The 23,400-nt window shown below is 49.5% G+C and overlaps 2 protein-coding genes across 6 annotated transcripts in view; both read left to right on the plus strand.

Annotated features, from left to right (window-relative positions):
* The first annotated feature begins 328 nt into the window (after positions 1-328).
* On the plus strand, positions 329-10,855 carry PARP10 (poly(ADP-ribose) polymerase family member 10). The gene is made up of 10 exons (XM_080938966.1): positions 329-588; positions 665-919; positions 999-1,235; positions 1,316-2,055; positions 2,162-2,383; positions 3,087-3,159; positions 3,359-4,000; positions 4,098-4,231; positions 10,006-10,180; positions 10,264-10,855. The coding sequence occupies exons 1-10, from the start codon at positions 417-419 to the stop codon at positions 10,566-10,568; spliced, it is 2,955 nt and encodes a 984-aa protein (XP_080795092.1). The 5' UTR covers positions 329-416; the 3' UTR covers positions 10,569-10,855.
* A 1,641-nt stretch (positions 10,856-12,496) lies between these two features.
* Positions 12,497-23,400, plus strand: part of PLEC (plectin) — a gene marked incomplete at its 5' end in the record, with an annotated part of 57,440 nt that continues 46,536 nt past the window's right edge. For 3 of the 5 annotated variants that reach the window (XM_080939681.1, XM_080939683.1, XM_080939682.1), the window contains one exon: positions 12,497-12,701. In XM_080939681.1, the coding sequence (XP_080795807.1) occupies positions 12,503-12,701 (199 nt within the window). Of the gene's footprint in view, positions 12,702-14,431; positions 14,560-23,400 lie in introns of those variants that run through there. The other 2 variants (XM_080939687.1, XM_080939688.1) reach the window with 1 other exon arrangement.

A 23,400-nucleotide genomic window follows, 5' to 3' on the forward strand; every position in this document is an offset into this window, starting at 1 on the left:
GAGGTAGGGGTGGGGGACTGGCAGTGTGATAGTATCTCAAGCATCCCATAGGGAGGGTGGTTAGCCACAAAGAGAAACCAAGAAAGAAGAGAAAGTCTAGGAGAAAACTTGGTCCACCCTGCTAGTCAGAGGCTAGTGGGTGGGCTGGCAGAAAGGTCCTTGAGGACTGATGGTTCTGGCTGAAGCCAGAGAGAAGCTCCTGAACTACTTACAGCCTCTGGCTTAGCTCCACCCTCTTCCCTTTCCTCAGACAGTTTCACTTTTGGTTTCCTACCTCAGGCCTTCTGCCTGGTCTGGGCCTTACAGCAGGGGTGAGTGTACATATGGGGGTGTTAGGCAGCAGCTTGGAGGAAGGAGAGGACTGAATAGGTACAACAGACCTCTTCCCCTCCCATGTGTTGCACCCCAGTATTCTGATGGCAGAGGTGGAGGCTGGGGCGGCTTTGGAGCTCTGGGGACTGCCCCCTGAAATACCAGATGAACTGCTTACTCTCTACTTTGAAAACCGCCGTCGCTCTGGCGGAGGACCTCTATTGAGCTGGCAGAGACTTGGCTCTGGGGGGATCCTCATCTTTCAAGATCCCGCAGGTAAGGAGGTTGACTCAAGAGGTTGCCTAGGTGCCCTGAAGCTTTGCCATCTCTGACACCTCACCTCTGCTCACAGATGCAAAGAGGGTCTTAGCCCAGCCAGAACATCGACTGCATAATGTCCCACTGAGCCTGAGGCCAGCCCCACCACGTGCCCCTGATCGAGTGCTTCTCCAACAACTGCCACCGGGCACTTCGCCTCTGAGTCTGGAGCAACATGTTCAAGCCCTGCTGTTTGCTGCAGGGCACCCGGGGCAGACTTGCCATGCCCTGGCCAGTCCTCGGCAGGACTGTGCCCTGGTCCAGTTATCCACGCCCCTTTCTGAGGCAGGTAAGAAGCACGTGAGAGCTAGGATTAGGGGCATAGCTTCTAGTTAAGGAGGGTGTCTGAGTTCATATACTGCCCACAGAGGTCTGCGCCCTGGTGGAACAGGCCCGGAATCTGCCCCTGAATGGAGCTACTGTGTCCTTGGCCTGGGTGCCCCAGACCCAAGCAGTACGTGTGGTGGACAGCGCCGCCCCTGTGGACCTGTTGTTGCTGGAGCTCTACCTGGAAAATGAGCGTCGCAGTGGTGGGGGACCCTTGGAGGGTCTGCGAAGCCTGCCTGGACAACTGGGCACTGTTATCTTCTTTCAGCAATGGCAGGGTAAGTGGCACCTGAAACTAGGAGGACCCTTCCTCTGTGCCAGAAACTCAGTGTGCTTTCTGTTTTCTCTTATCCTCCAGTGGCTGAACGGGTGCTGAAGCAGAAACACTGGCTACAGGGCTCTGAGTTGAGCCTTGTTCCCCACTATGATGTCTTAGAGCCAGAGGCGCTTGCTGAGGGCATCACTGAAGGGGATCATTCAGCTATGCAAGAATCTGGAGTCACTGAGCATGCTCTTCCAGAAGCTAGAGGGCTGGCACAGGCTCTGACAATGACAGTGAGCTCTGAGGAGGAACCAGGGCACTTAGGAACCCTTCTAAGGGCAGGTCCGGTAGGAACTCCAGGACAAGCCATGCCTACTGATTCCGGATCTGTGAGGTCTCTGGAGCAAGAGGAACCTATAAATCTAGGAACTATGGGAACTCCAGAGCAGGCTGGTTCCATAAGCCAGGGGATTATGGGGTCTGCAAGCTCAGTGGATCTAGGCGAAAGCTTTACAGAGCTCCCAGAGCAAGTAGAACCTATGGCCTCAGACTCAGTGGGTGTTCAGGAGCAGGAGGGCCTGGGGGAAATTGCTATTGGCTCACCCGGGCAGGAGGGGTTAATGGGCCTAGTGGGGATGGCCAGGGAGTCTGTAGAGACAGGGCTGGAGAGCCCTGAGTATGAGGAGATGCAGAAGCAAGAGGGCCCGGTGGAAATGGTGATGTCAGTGGAACCAGGGGCCATGCGTTTCCTGCAGCTTTATTATGAGGACCTTCTTTCCAGCCTGGAAGATGTTGCCCTTTTCCCACTTGAAGGAGTAGATGTGACTGGCTTTCGGGTGAGTGACCCTCAGGATCCCCGCAACTTTGCCTCTTCTCTTACTGGGGTCCAGGTACCTTTCCTGTGCTCTGAACCCATAAACTGTCCTCCTTATGGTCCCGTAGCTTTGCGGAGCCAGGGGCCCCTGCCAGGCAGCCCAAGAGTTGCTGCAGAGTCTTCTGGGAAGCATTAGCTGTCACATGCTGAACATGAAGTATCCAGGCAGCGCAAGGTTCCTGCTGGGGGTGGAGGGGCGGCACCTTCTTCACAGACTGGAGGCTCAGTTCCAGTGCGTCTTCGGGACAGAACATCTGGCCAGCGCCACCCTGGACATAGACCCTGAAAGGGTAGGATGGAGTTCTGCCTTTGTCCTTTGTCTCACATGCCAGACCTAGATGCCTCCTCCTCTGCTGTGACCCTGTTGCAGTAAATATTAAGAAATAATGAACGGTTTATCTCTTTACCGGCCCTGAGATCCGACCCTGGTACGGAGCTCCACGCACCTCTGAAGCCCAGTCTGAACTGCCAACATGGCTCAACTCGTCCATGCAACTCCCTTCCCTTGGCGGGTTACTACCGCCTGTTCTCCACCTCTGTCCCCAGGTCTTTCTGTACCCCAAAATCCCACACAAACACAACTCTACAGCTTTTCACACAGGTTTATATTTTCAACTTTCAATCTACAAATCCTCTACACAACAATATCAACAGACAAAGATACAAACTGCCCTTCTATATTAGACCTATAAAATCCTTAATGTTCATAGCTTTTTAACACCAATAAATCCCACCTGGGTCCAGCTGGTCCTTGGGAAGCTCTGTGTTGCCACGATCTCTAACCTTTGGCCTCTGACCTCCTCAGAGCTCTCAGCCCTCTCTACCTTCCTGGCCCCACCCAGTCACTGGCTTTCCTTTATTTTACTAATTAAAATAGGAAGGTTCAGCTGGAGTCATATGACTAGGCTGCCCTTCTTGGGGAAGTGAAATTAACATTAAAATACAAACAACTTCAGGACAATCTACCGTGACCCTGATATCCTCTTCCCACAGACAGATCCCACTGAGGCCCTCCAACTCTTCCACAGCCACCTTACAGGCATCGATCAGGAGAACGTGAGACTGGGTAGGGCTCCCTAGTATGTCCTGTGGTATTTTCTTGGCAATGCCCTTCCTGCTGTGCTCTGTCACTTGTTCAGTGACCTCCTTGTACCCACAAGTATGATCTCCATCTTCTTATATCTAGTCCAATTCACCCTATTGTTTATCATCAGCCCCCTAGCTGGGTCCAACCCTTGACCCAGTATCCTTTTTTTTGCCTTTAGAAGAAATCCGAGAGATGCTGGCTACCCTGGAGGGCCTACATGAGGAGGACAGGGTGCCTCTGGAGATGGAGAAGGAGAAACCTGGAGAGCCAGAAGAGACTGTTCTAGAGCAGCAGGAGGAAATCCCCACACTTGAGGCTGGGGAGGAGCCTGTAGCTCTTAGCACTGGGGCACCTGGGCAATTAGAGGAAGAAGCCACAATGCAATTGGCTATCCACCGGTCCTTGGAGTCTCAAAGCCAGGTAGCTGATCAGCAGGAGGCTAATGCACTAAGGCAAGCCATGGCCCTCTCCCTGTTAGAAGTTGAAGAGCCCCTGGGTGAGGACACTGGCGGAAGGGCCCAGCTGGTGGTACACATATCCTTTGAGCAGGATATGGATGAATTGGACCAGGCATTATTAAATGCCTTGGAGGCACACCTTCGGGAGGAGACTGTGAGTCTCCAAGGGAGTGTGCTGCCCTCAGAGCTTGGGGCTCGTCTGGAGAGGTGTTATGATGTGAGTGTTACCCTCCACGGTGACCATGTAGTCCTCCGTGGCTTTGGGGTCCAGCCTGCCCGTGCAGCTCGCCACTTAGCTGCTCTGCTTGTTGGCCCCTGGGACCAGAATTTGACCTTTCCTTTGGAGGCCTCGAAAAACAACTGTGAGTCTGTACCTTGGACTTGGAAAGGGTGGAATGGGTTGGCTTTTAGGCTAGTGTTTGAGTCATGGCCCTGATGTTTTTTCTTCTTGTGTGTCAGTACCACAGCAGGGGCTGAAAGAACCCTTGGGCAAGCTGGAGGCCCTGGAAGAGAATTCCAAGGAGTTCAGAGATGTGGTGCAGGCCTTTTATAACACCCTGGATGCTGCCCACAGCAGGATCTGCATTGTTCGAGTGAGTTCATGTCCTGTGTTGCTGGCCTTCCGCCCTGTGTACAGAACTTCCCTTTATATTAGGGCCAGTTGACCAAAAGCTGCTTAAAGTGGATGTGTTGAAAGCCGATAGAATGGATTGCCGAATCCATGCCTGGCTCTGGGACATGACTGGGGACATAGAGGGAGTGAAGAAAAGTCAAACACAGGATTACACAGAATGCTGAGATGCGGTCTGGGCTCTTAGATGGAGAAACTGCAGCACTTCAGAAGCTGAATGTCTGTTATATAGAGTGGACCAGGAGGTGGGGTTATTTCATGCAGCTGCACAAGGAGGCAGGGTTACTATATACAGATAAACAATGATTCGTGGGTCAAGGAGGCAGGGTTAGCAAATCTCTGTTGGGAGCAGTCTTTGGGCAGTAAATATCCTAGTGGAGAAAGCTACGGTAGACATTTTTCTGCACACACCATCAACATCCACATTTGGACATTTGCCACGCCTCTGAGCTTTATAGGTAGAAGGCTTTGCCAAGGTTCTGGGGTCCTTGACCTGGCTCACTCACGCCAACAACACACATTTATTCAGGACTGCACTCACTCAGGGTTCCTCTGCTCCATACAATGGATAAGTATCCCTTCTTTGCCTGGAGAACATTTGGAATCTGAAGAAGATAGACAGAAAGGTATAGGGATTAGGGATCTGACAGGCCTGCCTGAGTGAGGCTCTCTACTGGGGACTGTAGGACTGACTTGCCACAGCTGACACCATCTGGTGGCCAATGTGAGGATTACTCTTCCTGTGTATGGGGGTGGGAGGGGCTCTCTCCAACAGAGGCCCATTCTGGCAAAGGGCTAGCTCCACCTTCTCTCCAAGTAAATAAAATAATACCGGTGTGTGTGTGTGTGTGTGTGTGTGTGTGTGTGTGTAGCTAGAGATACAGGTTAGTGGGAGAAAAATATACATACCTATATGTATTGCACATATTTATAATGGCTACTCCTGTATTCTTGCTAAATTTGACAAGGACAAAAAAGAAGCTACTACCAGGAGTGGGGAGCCTTAGGACTCCTCCTCTCCCCAGCATCCCAGGCAGCTGAGAAAAGAAGGGAAGAGGCAGGTGGATCTGTCAGTTTGAGGCTAGCCTGATCCACATAGTGAGTTCCAGTCCAGCCAGAGCTATATAGTGAGATTCTGTCTCCAAAAAATAAAAATAAAAATAGATAGATAGATAAATAAATAAATAAATGGCTGGGAAGAAGAGAGGGACTTTCAGGCTAGTCTGCTACATGTGACAAGGGAACAAAGAACATGCAGACAGTGACAACAGAGACATCCCTGAAAGGATGCTAAGGAGATGGGCAGTAAGCTAGAAGAGAAAACATGATGGTCAACAGCCTTTTCACCCAGAAGACTGAACGCGCTCGTAGATGAGGCCAAAGAGGGATGGCCATAAACTGGCAGAAAGGACAGGGGAGTTGTCACTGTTTGGTAAGACTGAGCAAGGTGCTCTCCACTCTTGATGCTAAAAGTTGTTGGTGACACTAACAGCCTCAGTCACAGAGATGGCTGGAAATGCAGGACTTCAGGTCTTTCCTGAAGGTCAGGAAGGTCACCAGTGGGCCCCAACAACAGCTGTTACCTACGACCATCAGCGTCACTGCCACATTGGCTGCCATCCCTCTGTTCACAGCCTGATGGTTTTGTTAGGAATATTCGTTTACTTGAATCTTACAGGAAGCATATCTATCATTTAAGATGGCGAATTGGCTTTTTTTTTTTTTTTTGCTTGTCTAGATGTACACAGAGGAGTAGAACTTTTTTCTTTTTTATCATTTCTTTCTCCTACCATCTCATAATTTGGACATTTACAATGTATATACTATCTAGTTAAGGTGCATAAACCAACTTTACTTTATAGTCTCTATGTTTTGGCTCTATGTTGATAGGATAAAGAAAAAAATACCTACCCTTTCATCACAACCAAGTAAATGTGACTGTATTTGGTAAAACTGTGGGAGCTTGCTGAGCGGTGGAAGCACTTGCCTTTAATCCCAGCAGTTCGAGGCAGAGGTGGGAGGATCTCTGAGTTTAAGGCCAACCTGGTCTACAGAGCAAGTTCCAGGACAGCCAAGGCTACACAGAGAAACCCTGTCTCAAAGACAAGAAAACAAAGCAAAGTAAAGAAGCAATCAAAGTTGTAGGAACTGGAGAGACAGCTCAGAGGCCAAGACCATTTGTTACTCTTGCAGAAGACCTTGGTTCTGTTCTCAGCGATCACATGACAGTTCCCAAGCATCTGTAAATCCAGGGAGCCCAGTGACTGAACTCTGCTTGCTTCGGACATGTGTGTGGTGTACAAAAAAATGTGCAGGCAAAACACTCACAGACAGTAACAAAATCTATTCTTATCGTATATTATTTTTCATTTTTATTTATCGTATGTTATATGTATGAATGTTTTGCTTGCACATATGTCCGTGCACCATGTGTGTGCCTGATATCCAAGGATGTCTGAAGAGAGCATCATATGGGTCCTGGGATTTGAACCCATGTCCTTTAAAAAGTGAGCAAGTGCTTTTTGACTACAGAGCCACCTCTCCAGCCCCTAAGAAAATTAAAAAAAAAAGTCTTTTAAAAGTAAACCAGAACAACAAACAAAGAAAAAGCTGGGCAGAGCCAGGAGGGATGACTCAGTGGTTAAGAGAGCTTGTTTTACTTTTAGAGCAATAGAGTTTGGTTCCCAGTACCTGCCATGCTGTTAGGCAGCTCACAACTGCCTGTCACTTCACCTCCAGGAGACTGCTGATGTCCTTCTTCGGCCTCTGCCTGAACCTACACATACACACATACAAAATTAAAACAACAAAAAAATATTTTTAAAAAAGATTTATTTGTTTGTTTGTTTGTTTGTTTATTATATATAAGTCCATCGTAGCTGTCTTCAGACACACCAGAAGAGGGCATCAGATCCCATCACAGATGGTTGTGAGCCACCATGTGGGTGCTGGGATTTGAACTCAAGACCTCTGAAAGAGCAGTCAGTGCTGTTAACCACTGAGCCATCTCTCTAGCTTTTTTTTTAAACAAACAAACAAAAAAAATCTTAAAGAGGGAAAAACAAAACAAACACATACAACAAAACAAAACAAAAAACCACCTTACAACCCGGTGTGGTAGACTGAGAGTGTATCTCAGCGGATCCAGGGCTTCCTAGCCTTGACAAAGCCCTGGGTTCAATTCCCAGCAGTGAACAGAGGGGCATGATGGTACGGAATCCCTCAGTGAGGGGCAGAAGGATGAGGTCATCCTCAGCTACATACTGAGATCAAGGCCAGCCTGAGATACGTGAGACCGTGTCTCAGAAAGCAAAATAAAATAATAAACAACATTGGGTGAAAGAATGTTTAGGGATTTAGTGTCTTCTTCTGTAATGTTTTTAACTTTCCTTGTTTCTCCTGAGTTATGCTTGGCTTCCGGGCAAGCTGACCTCTGGCCACTCTGATGTGTAGACTCTGCTGCCGCATAGGCGTGTCCGTGAGTGGGTAGTGAGCATCTCTGAGTTTCAAGTTACGGTAACAACTGGGTGTACTGGTAAATACTTATCATCCAGGCACTTTCGAGGTTGAGGCTGGGGGATATCGGAAAGTTTGAGGCTGGTTTACACAATAAGGGCTAGTCTGGAATATAGAGCAAGACTGTGTCTCAGAAACCAAAAAGTATGCACATAGCCTTTTAAAACTAGAGGATTGTTTCACAACTCTAATTTTATTTTATTTTGCTGAGACAGGGTCCCACTGTTGTAGCTCTGGCTTCCCTGGAACTCACTGTGTAAAACCAGGCTGGCCTTGAATCCACAGAAATTCGGCCTCCTCTGCCTTTGGAGTACTGGAATTAAAGGCGTGACCCACACTACACCTAGCTCTAACTTGATATAAATGTAAAATTTTCGTGGTCTTTTGTTCTGTAATATGTTTTTATTTGCTTTATTATCTTGGCTGAGGTATAGTATTTAGATTCGAAATATGTATTTTTTTTTCAGATTTATGAAGACATTGCTCTTCTCCCGTCTTTGTGTGGGTGGGTTCTGGGGTCTGAATTCGGGTTCTAGGCTTGTGCGGCAGTGGCCTTTCCTTTCCTGCCCCCCTCCACTTCTTGGAAAGTCAGAACATTATTTTTTTTAAGATTAAAAAATTGTGTTGTGTGGTGGGGGCACTCATGGATGGGTCGGATAGAGGACTAAGTGCACGTGAATGCAGTTGGCCTTGGAGGCCTCTGTTTCCTCTGGAACTGGAATTACAGATAGCTGTGAGTCTCCTGACATAGGTGCCAGGAGTCAAACTTGGGTCCTGCAAGAGCAACATGCAGTCCTAACTAACTGCTGAGCCATCTATTCAGTCCCAAGCTTGATACTTTATACTTGGCATTGAGAAACCCAGGGTGGAATTTCTCCCCGTTTGTACTTGCATACTGACCTTGCTGTGCATGTGTTTACTTGAAAAGGGTTTTTTTTTTTTTTTTTTTTTTTTTTTTTTTTTTTTTTTTTGTTGTTTTTTGTTTTCATTTTCATTTCAAAAGCTTTGGTTTTCTGTTAAGTGCCAGGGGCATGTCTTTCCCAATGTCCTTGGCATGACATGTTTCTCTCCATCTGTTGAGATGGCCTCCAGCTCAGGGACACACCATCCACTTTGTTCCCAGGTGTACCACCTTCTTACGGAGCAGAACTTAGACCTTCCTCTGCTTCATGTTCTTGCCTGTCCTCTCATGATTGCTGACTCTCGTCCTTTGGCTCTGTTCTCAGCATTGGTTTCTTAGATCCATCTAGAGTATCCTGCAGTCGATTCTGTAGCTTTAGCCATTCCATTATCTAGCCCATGCACAGAATTAGCACAGCAATCCTTTCTTTCTCTGCTATTTCTTCTTCTCGTCTTCTTCCTCCTCTTCCCCCCTCTTCCTTTTTCCCATCCACTCATCCATCCACCCACCCACCCACCCATCTATCCACCCACCCACTCAACCACCCACCCATCCATCCATCCACCCACCCACCCATCCATCCATCCATCCATCTTTTGGTTTTTGAGACAGGGTTTCTCTGTGTAGCCCTGGCTGTCCTGGAACTCTCTGTAGACCAGGCTGGCCTCAGACTCAGAGATCTGCCTGCCTCTGCTGAGGTTAAAGGTGTGCAGCAGCACCTGGCTTTTCCCTTTCCGTTTTCTATCCTGGGGCTCCATCTCACTTGCTCGGCAAGCACTCTGCCTTCTGCACTGCATCTCCAGCCTTGAGGTCTCATCCTAAGTGTCCCGTTTCTGATGGCCAGACTTTCCCATAGCCGGTAGTTTTGTTTTGTGGATGTGGTTGGTATTCGTCCGTCTCCTCCTAAAAGCCCAGTTAGCGATTCTTTAAAGTTCTGAGCTTGTTCCTTCTGGAGCAGAAGTTGGTGGGCTGAAGTCTTCTCTGCTGAGCCTTCCAGTGCCGAGAGGCAGCATGGGCTCCTGGCTTGGCTTTTTACTGCCGAAGACTGATTCTTGGTCCCAAGTTTAGGTGAGTGGAGTGGGGTCCGCCCACCTGCAGGGCTCCCCGGAGGAGTCAGACATCTCTGGAGGAGTCTGGCTAGCCCTCCAGGGTCACTTGTCCCATGGAGGCAGTTGATGTATTCCTCTGGACAGTGGCTTTCAAGTTTTCACTCAAATCCTAAATTCTTCCTTTCCATCCGACTGCTGAGTTCAGCTCTCTCTGGCCAGTGTAGGGATGGATTTCAATTAGCTTCACCCCAACTACCATGCACTTGGCAGGTAGAACGCGTGTCACACCCACTGCTGCAACAACAGTACCAGCTGCATCGGGAGCGCTTGATGCAATGCTGCCAGCAACACCCGGTGGAGCAGGTTCTCTACCATGGCACTTCGGAGTCTGCGGTGCTGGACATCTGCGCACACGGTTTCAACCGCAGTTTCTGTGGCCGAAACGGTAAGGCCTGTGCAGGGCAGGGACACGGGCCATGCTAACCCTGATAACTCTCACCTTGGTGACTCACCTGTCCTGTTCTATAGGCACACTCTACGGACAGGGCGTGTACTTCGCCAAGCGTGCCTCTCTGTCGGTACTGGATCGCTACTCGCCTCCCAACGCAGAAGGCCACAAGGCAGTGTTTGTGGCACAGGTGCTGACCGGTGACTATGGACAGGGTTCCCAAGGTCTGAAGGCGCCTCCATTGAAGGCCTCCGGTCAGGTGCTTCGCTACGACAGCGCCGTGGACTGCCTTCACCAGCCCAAAATCTTTGTCATCTTTCACGACACCCAAGCTCTCCCCACTCATTTAATCACCTGCAAGAACATACTCCCGGGTACCCCCTGATAACTCTCTTGGTCTCTTGGATTTCTTTCCTGGACATTTGACCTAAGAGGCCAGCTTCTGATTCCCTGCTCTACAAAATCCTTGAGCGTCGGAGCTGCCCACTGGAGCGCTTCTCCGTCTGGTTGGAAAGCCAGGATGACTGGACTGGGGAAGGCCAGACCTAATCGGTTCCTTGGCCTGCTCGACCGCCAGGGGTCAGCAAAACACGGCAGGAGGGTGCACCGCTAGGCACACCCGTCTTGGTTGGACCGCGCCCTAGCGGGGCTCTGTCTTTGAATAAACCTGTACTTGAAACCAGTTAGATAGAAGGACTGTCTGAAACTTGGAATCTGACCTGTTTGGGGAGTGGGGGCTACCCACGTGGCTAGGAACCAGGTCAGCTGTTCACGGAGGGTTGGGGGCGGCAGTGGGCGGTGGATCCAGGCGTCTGGACGCGGTGCACGCCTACAACCTCAGGATCGCCAGCAGCATTTCAGTCTCCTCACGCACCGCCCACCAAGGTGCACGCACTCGGTGAGTGCCGCCTGGTCTAGTCGTATCTTCGGCTCCGGTTTTGCAACCTCCCGGTCTAGGACGCTTGGCAGGTAGCCGGGTCACGCGTGAATCGTTTGCTTGCTTTCGGAGGTGCCGGGGCAGCGCAGCTCTTAGTAGGACCGGGGCGGGGCTCTGGTTAGCCCCGCCTGCTCTGCCTCCGCGGTTCTCCTGGGCCCCAGGAGCCTGGCTGCAGCGGCTGAGAGGAGGAAAGCGGAACCACCAGGAGCGTAGAACTGGGAGGGTATGGAGAGGCTCCTGATGTGTTGGGAGTTGGGGATGGGGGGGAAAGGCGGGTAGGGGCGAATGGCCTCAGACCACCCGGAACTAGGTGCTGCTTCGCAGCTCCTCTTGCTCTATGCAGAGATCAACACCTCCCTGGGATCAGGAAATTGCGGAACTGGACGGGAGGTGCTTGTGTGTGGGCAGAAAACGCCGCGGTGAAGGCAAGCTCAGTTGGGGGGCTGGAACAGACAGCCACTGAAGGGCCCTGCGGTGGAGTGGGGTCGAGAGAGACACCAGCTTGAGGACCGTTGACTCTTTCCCAGCCCTTGGCCTGAGGGCGAGGCACAGAGCCCACATTGTGCCCCCACTCTATGCCACCCCCGCTGAGACAGAGCCCCATTCACCTCTTCGCACGACAGTGCTCTTGGGGCAGAGAGCTGGGGCGTGTGCAGGCGTGGGGATGCGTGCGCTTTGGCTGCACGCAGTAAGCTGGTGGGTTGCTAGAGCGGCTGCCGGGCTCCCCCGGGCCTTGCTGCATCCGAGTTCCCGCAACCCACGCCGCTGCGGCTCCAGCTATTTATAGGCCTTTGCTGCAGAGATCGCAGGGACCTAGGTGGGACTGTGTAGGCTAGAGGTAGGGTAGAGTGATGGGGAGTCCTACAGGCTAAGCCTGAAGGTAGATGCAGTGACCCGGGACTGGGGTTGAGGGTCTTGTTTTGAAGAGTAGGACAATAGGGACAAAAGCCGTGTTTGTTGATGGTCCCATTGCCAGCCTATTGGAGGATCAGAGGAGAGGGAGTCCAAGACTGAAATGCAGGGAATGGAAGCTCTAGCCCTAGTGACAGGGTCCTATCAATGTGTACTTGAAAGCAGTGCCCTCTTCTCCGGTTTGACAGATGGAGGGTGGAGTCAGTGTCCTGTGCTGAGGATTGGGGCGGGGACAGTTAGCGTTTGGGTAACTAAGAGACAGGAACGATGATGGTCCGTGTATGCACTGGAGGAGGTGAGGATAGATAGGAATGGGAACGAGATCGTGAAGTCTGGGATGAGCATCAGGGGGTGTGTAGGCAAGATAGGAGTTTGGCATCAGTGTTCAGGTTAAGAAGGTGGTGGGTCAATGTGTCACCTTCTTCCACAGGTGAGGGTGTGAATCCTTCTTACTTTCCCTCCAGGAAACCATGTCAGGGGAGGACTCCGAGGTACGGCCAGCGGCAGTGGCTGAAGGCAGTTCCAATGGAAGCAGTGGTTCACCCAGCCCCGGGGACACACTGCCCTGGAACCTTGGGAAAACACAGAGAAGCCGGCGAAGTGGAGGTGGTCCAGTGGGCAATGGGAGCGTCTTGGATCCTGCAGAGCGGGCGGTCATCCGCATTGCAGGTAACGGGGAAGCGTCTAGTTAGCTTGCCTCATCGGCACAGGTGCTAAACACCTTCTATGCACTGTGTTCAGGCGTTGAACTGGATGAGAGACCAGGGGCGATCAGCTATGAAGCAGGGCTCATTCTGAACTGGTGAGTTCAGGTTAGCACAGCTCCACCTGCTGGCTCCACCTTGGTAGCTGCAGGAGGTTGGAGGTCTTTTATAAGGGCTGACGTCTGGCTTCCTGCTGCAACAGCTCAGCAGTGGTCTCCTGGAAACGGGTCCAGATGCCGATCTTCAGTTGCGATAATTTCTTGGTCTGTTGAGGTCAGACTGCTTCTCCAATCTTGGCAGCCATCTCAGGGTGGGAGCACATCGCCACCTGGAAAGGAGAAGATGTTTTATCCGTGAGAGCCCTAGAACCTCCATGAGCCAGAGTCCAGCTGTGTCCTTTCAGGACCTGCCAGTCTGAGTATGGGAAAGACTGAGGCGAAAAGCACCATGGGAGGCAGTAGGCAGTTGGAAGGTAGCTAGCTAGCTGGAGGGCAGCCTGTTCCTTTGAGAAGTGGGTCAACTAAGGCTGGAGGCCACTGGGTGGGATGTCCTGGGAAAGGAAGAATTTACTCCATTCCACCAACAAGGGCCCCTAGGAGATGATGAAGCATTTGAAATGCAGGAGGTGGTTAGGGTAGACTTGAGAGCTGAAAGGCCAGGTCCTGAGCGTGGAGGTGGTACAACATCCAGGGACTTTGGCAGCAGCTGGTGGAGATGGGAGGGAACAGATAAAAGACATGCTTCCCACCCTGCCTCTAGGACTATTTCTGATCTGAGTGCACATGCGCACAAACACACACACTCACACATACACACACAATGATGATCTTATAAAAGGGGTTATTTTCCCACTTGGATTTTGGGGTACCCTTCACTACTTCAGACCTTTAAAGACAGGGGTGAGGGTAGAGACAGGGTACCCCAGAAGACGTTTTTACTGGTTTCTGTGTCCTTCATGCCTTAGAAGGCCGACATGCTGTGTAGCTTCTGTGCTCTCTGCTGATTTTCTGAGAACTGGTTTCTAGACTCAGAGCTTCTGCTTGTGGTTCATACGGTGTTTAAGATTTCCAGGAACAGGGCAGTGTCATTCTGGAAAGGAAGGCGTGACAATGCTGGAAGACCGGTCTGTGTTTGACGGATGGGTAGAAAGGACTTTTTTTTTTTTTTTTTTTTTTTTTTAAGATTACTAAGGTATTCTCTTTTGTAAATTGTGTAGTCCGTCTCTTTTATGCGCGGCTTTTTCCTGTGTTCCAAGGGCTTCTTATATTTCTGCGATGCCAACTAAATGTCCACTGTTCCGATGGAGGGAAAGTTCCTTAGTAACGGCGAAAGGAGGGAGGGAGCCAGGCAGGAAGGGTCTGTCACTCAGGTGGCCAGGTGAAGTAACTCTGGGGTGTGTGGGGGAGTTGGAGAAGCCGCTGCTGGCTGTGTGGCCACCTTAGACCGAGTTCTGTCAGCCGCTTCTGGTTTCCCGAGTAGGCAAGGAAGTGTTTGCAACTGGATGTGTGTGGGAATCAAGGCTCAGATTCCCGCAAAGGGGCTCCAGGCAGCGGATACGGCTACCGGGCAGGTCGGCTGCTGGCCGGCCCGGCCCCGCCCCGCCCGTGGGGCATCCTGGGTGCGGGGCGGGGCGGGGCGGGGGAGGCCTCTTTAAGCCGTGCGCGCGGAGGCGGCGGGGGCAGAGCGGCCGCCAGGGCTGGCCTTGCGCGGCGGCCCGTTGAGTTCTGCTCCCGCCAGCATGGCCCATCTGCTGACGTCTGGCCCACCACCCGACGAACAGGACTTCATCCAGGCCTACGAGGAGGTGCGGGAGAAGTACAAAGGTACGGAGCCTCTGGCCCCTGTCTGCCCTCTCGGGCGCGCGGGGCCCCTCCAGGTTAGCCAGCCTGACAGCCGGCCGTGTCCCCAGCTGCTGTCCCCGACCGTTGTCCCAACAGAGCCCAGTCATTCGCCGCAAGTCTTCCCAACTTCGCTCGCCCCCTGCAGCCTTGGGGCCCAGGGAAGGGATGGATGCGCTCCACTGAGCCCCCGCGTCTATGACCTTAATAGGACATCTCGAGGAACGGGTGGCTGGGGTGGGCCCTGGTGGGGGCGGGTGTGTGTATAAAGCAGGACTTTTCAGTGTCTTCAGTCTAGACCAGTGTCCGGTGTCTTTACCCAGCAGACACGTGGGTCAAGGCTAAGCCATCTCCTGCCTCTTCTCTGGGACAACTGCCTGTGTGGGGTGGGGGTGGTTGCTACTGCCTGGCAGTGAATGGCATAGCTGCTGCCTCTCCTCACCTCCCCAAACTAGTCAGGACTGGGCCACACCCTCCCGGGGCAAGGAATTCCATTGCACCCTGACTTTGTCCCCTGGAAATAGCCCCTTTCTTGTCTAGAGGAACTTCAGAGTGCCTGTCCAGCCCAGTCTGTGGCTTTGGCAACTTAACCTGCTCCATGCCCTCCTGGAGCCTTGGACCTGTCCAGGTTCTGGACGCTGTCAGCCACTCAAGGCCCAAGTGCTTGGCTCTGGGTTGGGGTCTGTAAGCTCTAAGTAGGCATGAGTCCAACTGTACCTCCCAACTTTCAGAGACTTAGAGGTCTGGGTATGTGCCACTAAGGAGGGTTGATACGAAGGCCCCAGGCAGAGCCCAACAAAACAGGTTCCAGCTTCACATGGCTGGTTTTGCTGGCTCTGCCCCCAAGGGCAGCTCAGGGAGAGCAGTCCTGCTATGGCTTTGCCTGGAGCCTAGATGCTACTCCACCCCACACCCTAACTGTGCCCAAGCAGGGTATGCCTCACAGTGCTGGGGGCACAGTGGCTGTACTGTGTGGGAGTCTGCGAGTTCTGTAGCTGACTTATTTGCTCATGAGGATCAGACAGTGATGCTCCTGGGACCGTGGGCTCTTGAGTCTGACCACTGTGCCCCTAGAGAACCATTGGGAAGGCTGGGCTGATGTTCACTCCTCTGGGTCTATCTGGAAATAGACAAGGCAGGGCAAGGGACTATGTCTCCTTGGGCCACAGCCCTGCTGGCCAGCCCCAGGGCAGTACTGTGTAGACCAGTATTGACTATATATAGTGGCACCCTTTGAGCCTTCCTTGTCTGGTTGGTTTGCTGGGCTTATATGGTCCATCGCCAGAGCCTTGTCTAAGTATCATGCTAAAGCTATGATGGCCTCTTCTTTCTGAGGTGGGGGGTTTCCTGCTCATCCAGGAGTATACTGACAGGTCCCTGGAGGTTCTTCGGGCCCAGCTCTGTCCTCTCCTAGCCTAGTTCCCCTGGACACAGAGGTTTATGTTAGGCCCATTATGGGCATATATTGGCCCTTGTCTGTCTTCTGGCATGGGTGGCACTGGAGGCTGGTGAGAGGACAGTGGGTACAGGAGTGCTGCCTGAAGTGGGATTGTCATGTGATAGTGCAGCTGCCTGTACATGTGTGTCTCACCAGCCTCAAAGTAGCTGAGTTGCTAGGCAGGATAGCAGGTGCTGGGGGCTCCCCCGGAGCAGTGAGCAAGGATCAAGATGCTTCTGGGGCACGCCAGAGCACCAGAGTCTCCTTGACTCTGAGTCCATACGGGAGGTAGCTGAGGACTGGAGCTATAGACCAGGGGAAAGAATAGCCCAGAGGAGCAGCATTCTGAGCATCCTGCTGCCTTTTGAGGCCTGACCCTAGTATTATTGAGACTGGACCGTGGTGGTCCCATCGGGCTGCTGAGGGCCCCTGGATTGCAAAGGTGTGCTCCCTGCTGGGTGGTTATGCCTCCCTTCTAGTCCCAGCTTATCATTGGCCAATTCTCTGAAGATAGGGAAGCTCGCCTGCACTAGGATGTTTCAACTTGAGTGCCTGAAGTGAGGAAGGGTCCTAGCCTTTAAAGAGATGCTACCTTTACCTTTTGACTCTCATCCCGTTGACCTTCATTCCCATTTACCACCTCCCAGGCCTCTTCCCTAGAGTCATTCCTGGCTGCTCTTCTTTGGAAATCCCCAGCCATTCCCACAGGGCAATGCTTTTTCTAAACTTTCTAAACTTCCTGTCCATTTGAGTCCCTCTGTCTTCCCAATCTACCCTGTCTTCTATCCATGGAGACTCCTGCAGAGGTAACAACCAGTGGGGCTCGTGGCTAGAGAGCTCTGTATGCCTAAACAGATGGAGGCCGATCCTGGTTTGTGAAGGCCCCCAGAGCTGCACCACGCTACTGTGCTACAGGAGCTGTGGCTATGAGGAGGGCAGTGACAGTTTTGAGGGAGAGGGGACACTTTAAGTATAGAGAGATGAGGATGCTTGGTAAAGAAGAGAAAGCTTGAGTCTTCCTTCACCTCTAAGTATGAGTCAGAGCACAGTTTAGGGTTGACAAGAACAGCCCCTTCGAGGCTACCCTGTCAATTATGGGAACCATACAGTAACAGGCAGCGTGGGTGGCAGGGTAGCACTTGGCAGAGTGCTGGCCACACTGCCAGGTCATCAGGGCAGAAGGCATAAGAATCGAGACAGGAGTGAGTGGGTAAGGATTGGGGGGTTGGGAATCTGCACGAACTATCTGCCCGAGAGACCCACACCAGGCTGGGAGCTATCTCCGAATGTCTACGATGAGACCTGTCCGGGGTCTCCCAAACTCCTTTGAAGGCTGTGGCCTACCTGGTACTGCTGTGGGTGGTACCCTCTCCTGTGTTCCTGTCCTTCTTCACACTGGACTCTGAGCCCTGTTATCTTCGTCCCTGGCACCAGCACCGCCTCCCCCCACCCCCAGCTTGCATTTGCAGGGTGTTTGTGCACACAGTGCCGGTGACTGTACAGGGATCCTCTGCAGTAGGGCTCAGCTGGCAAGAGTGAAGGTTGGCAGTTGTTCGGGGCTCTTCTGAGAGGACTTATGATCGATCTCTTAACCAAGGAAAAGAAAACACTTAAAAAAAAAAGTATGGCACAATAGAGTTAGTTCTACTACCTTAGATAAGTAGTAAGGTAGCTGTGGTGCTGTCTTTGTGAGGTGGGAGGGGGAGGGAGCTGGACAGAGGGAGACAGAGCTTTCTGTGCTCACTAGTTCTCTGACCGAGTTGACCTCTGGAGTCAGTTACCTCTGGAGACACTGGCTTTCCTTATCAACCCTTATTCTGTTGACCCTGTGCTTAGTGTTTGGATGCATTTCACAGGTCATGGTGCACACCTTTCATCCCAGCACTGGCGAGGCAGAGGCAGGCAGATCTCCAAACTTGAAAGAAACCCTGTTTTGAAAAACAAAACAAACAAACAAAAAAAAAAAAACAAAAAAAACCTGTAGATATGTATGTATGTATATAAATAATTGTATCTTTTCTATATGATTAGGATATTTACAGAGTTGTACATCCATCACAATCAGTTCAGAATGTTTTGTTCCCTGTTGCCTGCTGTTGTGATTGGTCTGTTTTTAGGATTCTGTTTTGTCTATTTCATTTAAATGGACACCTCCTGCTTGAGTCTTCCTTCTTTCCCACATATCAGTATTTTATCCATCTCCCTTTATCTACAGCCTCTTTTTTTTTTTTTTTTTTTTTTTTTTTTTTTTTTTTTTAATGTGACAGGATCATACAGCGTAACTCTGACTGGCCTTGAACTCATAATACTCCTGCCTTCCCCTCTGGAGTACTGAGTTTGCGGACATGCCACCACGGAAGAATATTTCATTGAATAGATAAAGCACCATTTATATACATGTGTGTTTATTAGCTGGTGAATGTTTGGATTATTATGACTATGGTCTGTTAACATTTGCACACATCTGTGTGTGGATTTGTATCTTTCTCTTGGGTAGGTGACTAGGAGTAGAATTGCTGGGTCATGTGGTCATTCTATATTTAACCATTTGAGGAACTGCCAGATGGTTTTCACAGTAGCTGGAGTATTCTTCTCTCCCGCTATCACTGTGTGAAGTTTCTAAGTTCTTCAGTACATTTCCTCCCCTCTTTCCATTACCCATCTATTAATTTTCTATTTATTTATTTTTCCTTTTGTGGAGTGGTGTGTGGGACCCAGGGCCTTCGGCATGCCAGGTGCTTTTGCAAAAGTATTTTTAACCGAGAGGGTTTACACTTACTATGTGTTGGGTGGGGCAGGCATGTGTCATAGTGAGCAAGTGGAGGGTAAAGGACAGTGTGTGGAATTTACTTCTTTCCTTCCACATTGGTGTCAGGGATTGAACTCAGCCCCTCAGCCTGGTGGTGTCTGTACCTGTTGAGCCAACTCCCAGCTCAGATATATAAGTTTCATTAAAACAACAAGTTGTTATTATTATTATTATATATCTGATTTATTTTGGATGGTTATGCTTTATATGTTATATCTCAGAAATCATTGCTCTAGAAGATTTTTTGCTTATGGCTTTTCTTCTTCCTCCTCTTCCTCCTCTTTTTCTTTTCCTGGATTTTTAAAAAAGATTTATTTATTTATTTTATGTAAGTTTACTGTAGCTGTCTTCAGACACACCAGAAGAGGGCATCAGATCCCATTACAGATGGTTGTGAGTCACCATGAGGATGCTGGGAATTGAACTCAGAACCTCTGAAAGAGCAGTCAGTGTTCCCCATTTTTGCTCTTTTAAACTTACTGTTTGTTGTACTATTTAGTTATTTATTTTGTGATTCTGGGATCAAAAGGCTTCAGACATGGGAGGTGAGCTGTCACTGCTGAGCTACGCTTCTAGTGACATATAGTTAACTCATTGATCTTTAAAAAACAGTATATTGCCACTTGTATGTGTACCATGTAGTTGCAGTGCCTATAGAAGCCAGAAGAGCACATAAGATCACACTGGACTAGAGTTACAGATGGCTGTCAACTAGCTGCCATGTAAAAGCTGGGACTTGAACCTACAGCATCCAGAAGAGCAGCCAGTGTTCAGATCTGAGCCGTCTCTCCAGCCCCTGTATTTAGTTCTTTGGTCTGTTTTGAGTTCATTTTGTGCATGACATGAAGTAGTTATCTACTGTAGCATGTGAATATCCTGTTGTCCCAGCAGGATTTGTTGCAAAGATTTTTTTTTTCTGTTGAATGTGACTAACAGTCTCATGGTTTTCAATGATTACAAAATACTCTATTATCTGGAAGCATCACTGTTTATTTACTTGATCCTTAGATGGACATTGAACTTATTTTGAAAGGTTACTGGAGCTGGAGAGATAAGTTAGTGGTTTAGAGCACTTGTCTTCCAGAAATCCTGAGTTCTAGTCCCAGAACCCACCCTGGCTGACTTTTTCCTGTTATTTCAACTCTAGGGGTTCCAGCACCCTCTTCTTGTTTCCACAGACACCTGTATTCACGTGGCATACACAGACACATACCCATACATATAAATAAAAAATAGTAAAAGTAAATCTTAAATAACAATTTTTTAAAGGTGTATTTCCAGGATCATCGAGTGAGCTGACTCAGTAGATAAAAAGCACTCTCAGTGTGGGCCTGACACCCTGAGTTCAACCCCCAGGACTCATGAAGGAAGGGGAGAACTAACTCTGAAGGTTATTGTTTGCCTCCCACAAGTACTCCTGGCACATTTGTGTGTGCTCACATGCACACACACACACACACATACACACACACAAATAAAAATTTTAAAATGTTGTACTTCTAGATTGATCTCCAGTGTAGATGTATCCTTCAAATATAACATAGAACTTTCTACGGACTGTGTTATTTGATTATTAATGAAGTTCAGCATCATCCCATAGAATTATTAGCCATTCATATTTCTAATCTTTCTTCTTACATTTTTCCTGTGTATGTGCATTGTGACGGGGGAAGGAGAGATAGATATCACACGTGTTATAATGTGCGTGTGGAGGTAAGGAGAACCTTTAAGTGTTTCTTCGCACCCACTTAGTGGGCTCTGGGGATTGAACTTGGTTCATCAGCAGGTGCCCGTACCCTCTGAACCGCCTCACTCTCTGCCTTAGTTTGCAGGTTTTGGTTTTTTGTTTCTTGTTTATTAGTTTTTTTTTTTTTTTTTGAGTTGCCTATTTAAAAGTGTTAATTCTGATATAAAATTTTCCTTTGCTTCCCACTGTCTTAAGTATATGTGTGTGTGTGTGTGCGTGCGTGCGCGCGCGTAGGCGTGAGCACGTGTTAGGTGACATGTGTTACAGTGTGTGCGAGTACACATGTGTGAGCATGTATGAGATGCAGATGTCAGAGAACAACCTCACTGTCATTTCCTGCTGCCATCCTGTCTTGTCTGTCTGTCTGTCCGTTTTGATTCAGGGTTTCTCCTTGGACTGCACCAAGTACGCTGATCCACTATGAGCCCCATGGATCTACCCATCTCTGTCAACCCAGCTCCGAGATTATAAACATTTGCTGCTCTACCTGGCATGTGTGTGTAACCATTTCCTTTAATTTTTTATGTGTATGAGTATTTGCCTGCATATGTGTCTGAGTACCATATATGTACCTTGTGCCTACAGAGGGAAGAAAAGAGTCAGATCTTCAGGAATTATAGGTACAGACCATTGTAAGCTTCCATGTGGTTGTTGGGAATTGAACCCAGGACCCCTGGAAGGGCAGCCAGTGCTCTTAACCACTGAGCCATCTTCTCATCCCTATGCCTGGCTTTTGACATGGTTGGGAGGATCCCTGTGCTGTCCCATTTTACTAACTGAGCTAGTGCTCTGATTTCTAAGGCATATTTCCCCTTGTGAGAGCTCTTTAGATATTTATATCTTTATGCCTTATGTAAACTTCATGTTTTTTGGTTATTTTTGTAAGCAGTGAAGTTTCTATTGAAGCACAGCTACAGAAAATGTGCAAATTCTACACATACAGCTTCAAGTTCAGAGTTAGCCTGTGATCACTGCCCAGACCAGAAAACACTGGCTTTGGATCCCTTATATTCCAATTGCTCATTCTAACATCATCAGTTTGTTTTCTCCTTTCTTTCTTTTGGTTTTTGGGAACAGGGTTTTTTACTAGGTAGCCCTGGCTGTCCTGAAGCTCACTCTGTAGACCAGGCTGGCCTCAGACTCAAGAGACTGCTTACCTCTGCCTCCCAAGTATCAGTCTGTCTTTATTTGAGTCTGTTGACAGTTACTTTGGGCAAAATTGTTTTAAGTATTTAATTTAATAATAAAAATATTTATTATTGGAGACAGGACTGGAGTTCATACCTTTAATCCTAGTACTCGGAGTTTGAGGCTGGCCTGGCCTACAGAGCAAGTTCTAGGACAGTCAGCTATACAAATAAACCATGTTTCACCCCCAAATAATATTAATTTTATTAATTATATATCAATTAACTATATTAATAACAACTATTATTATTATTACTTGGGATGGAGTCTTGCTATGTTTCTCAGACTGGTCTCAAACTCTTTTGCTCAAGTGATCTGCCTCAGCTGAAACTGTGTGTACGACAATTCCTGGCCAGAAGATTCTTTCAAACTTGCCAGTTTTCACTCTGTGACCTTTGGGTTTTATGCCGTGCTTTGAATGGCTTTCTCTTATTGAAGAACAAAGCCATGGGCTGGAGACATGGCTCAGTGGTTAATATCCTTTGCTGCTTTTTCAGAGGACCCAAGTTTGGTTTGCAGCATTCACATCTGGAGACTCACAATATTAGCCTGTCGCTATAGCTCCGGAAGAATCCGATGTCCTCTTCCGGCACCTGCACATGTATGTGCATACATGTGTGCACACACAGAGTGAGACACATTCATACACACAATAAAGACAAAACCAAAAACCACACACATCTGTTTATTTGTTATACAGGAGGACTTCAGGTTCTGAATGTGTGTTCATGGGCGACAAGGAGTATTTTAAACATCATTTCCCCACCAAACTGAGCATCTGAGAGCAGGGCCCATGGCTTACTGCATCTCTGCATCCCGAGCCAGAGAGAGACAGGTGGACTCTGAGCTGGACCCCACAGGCACTTCCTGCTCCCTGAACCGATTCCTTAGTTCCCCTAAGAAGCCACTGAGGTGGCAATGAAGATGGAGAACACTTGAGATGGGGTAGTAAGTCCATGAGCGGGAAAGCAGAGTAATAGGTTGGCATTGGGTGCATACACCTGACTCAAACGGGGAAGTGACCAGAGAGATGCTGAGAAATGCTGGACTGGGCTTGACAGGGGACAGCTCATTTGGAGCCATCTGTAGGGAAGACCTGTCCCCTAAGACCCTCCAAGTCTAGGGACTGTGAGGATGCAGGCTAGGTGGAGGGGGCTACGTGTCATTGAGGTCTTTATGTGGCCTCAGCTAGCCTGCAACTCTTATGTAGACTAGGCTGGCCTGCCTGCCTGCCTTTGCCCCCCTCATGCTGGAGTTAAAGGCCTAAGCCACTACATCTGTTTGAGCACCAAGTCCTGATAGCAGTGGATGAGGGACTCTTTAGGGGTGCAGTCAGATCCCAGGCACTGAGGCATTGGGAGGGGGGCTGCTGGGGAGTAGAAGCTAGTGCAAGATGAAGATGAGCCCTGTGTGACTTGTGATACAGGCCTTTAGGGCTCTTCATTCCTGACCTCTGAGGAGCTTGGGTCCTAGTTTAGTTGTGGAAGGGTCCTCTAAGTTGGGCAGTTGGCTATTTACAGGGACACTCTTTGTTTCCCAGAGGCAAAGGAAACCTTTACCCAGGAAGAAGAAGATGAAGGCCATTTTGCTGCCCTTTCCAAAAGGTATGCCCGAAGCTGACTGGGTTTACCACACTGTTCCTGT

The sequence above is a fragment of the Micromys minutus genome, assembly GCF_963924665.1.
Source record: "Micromys minutus genome assembly, chromosome: 27".
NCBI classification, from domain to species: Eukaryota; Metazoa; Chordata; class Mammalia; order Rodentia; family Muridae; genus Micromys; species Micromys minutus.

What these genes read in the sequence shown, in the direction of transcription:
- PARP10 (XM_080938966.1), top strand. Translation starts at nt 417, where the DNA reads ATGGCAGAGGTGGAGGCTGGGGCGGCTTTGGAGCTCTGGGGACTGCCC. An exon ending in TCAGGAGAACGTGAGACTGG is followed by an intron (nt 3,160 to 3,358) that starts GTAGGGCTCCCT and finishes TTTTGCCTTTAG; the next exon opens with AAGAAATCCGAGAGATGCTG. An exon ending in GCAGGATCTGCATTGTTCGA is followed by an intron (nt 4,232 to 10,005) that starts GTGAGTTCATGT and finishes TGCACTTGGCAG; the next exon opens with GTAGAACGCGTGTCACACCC.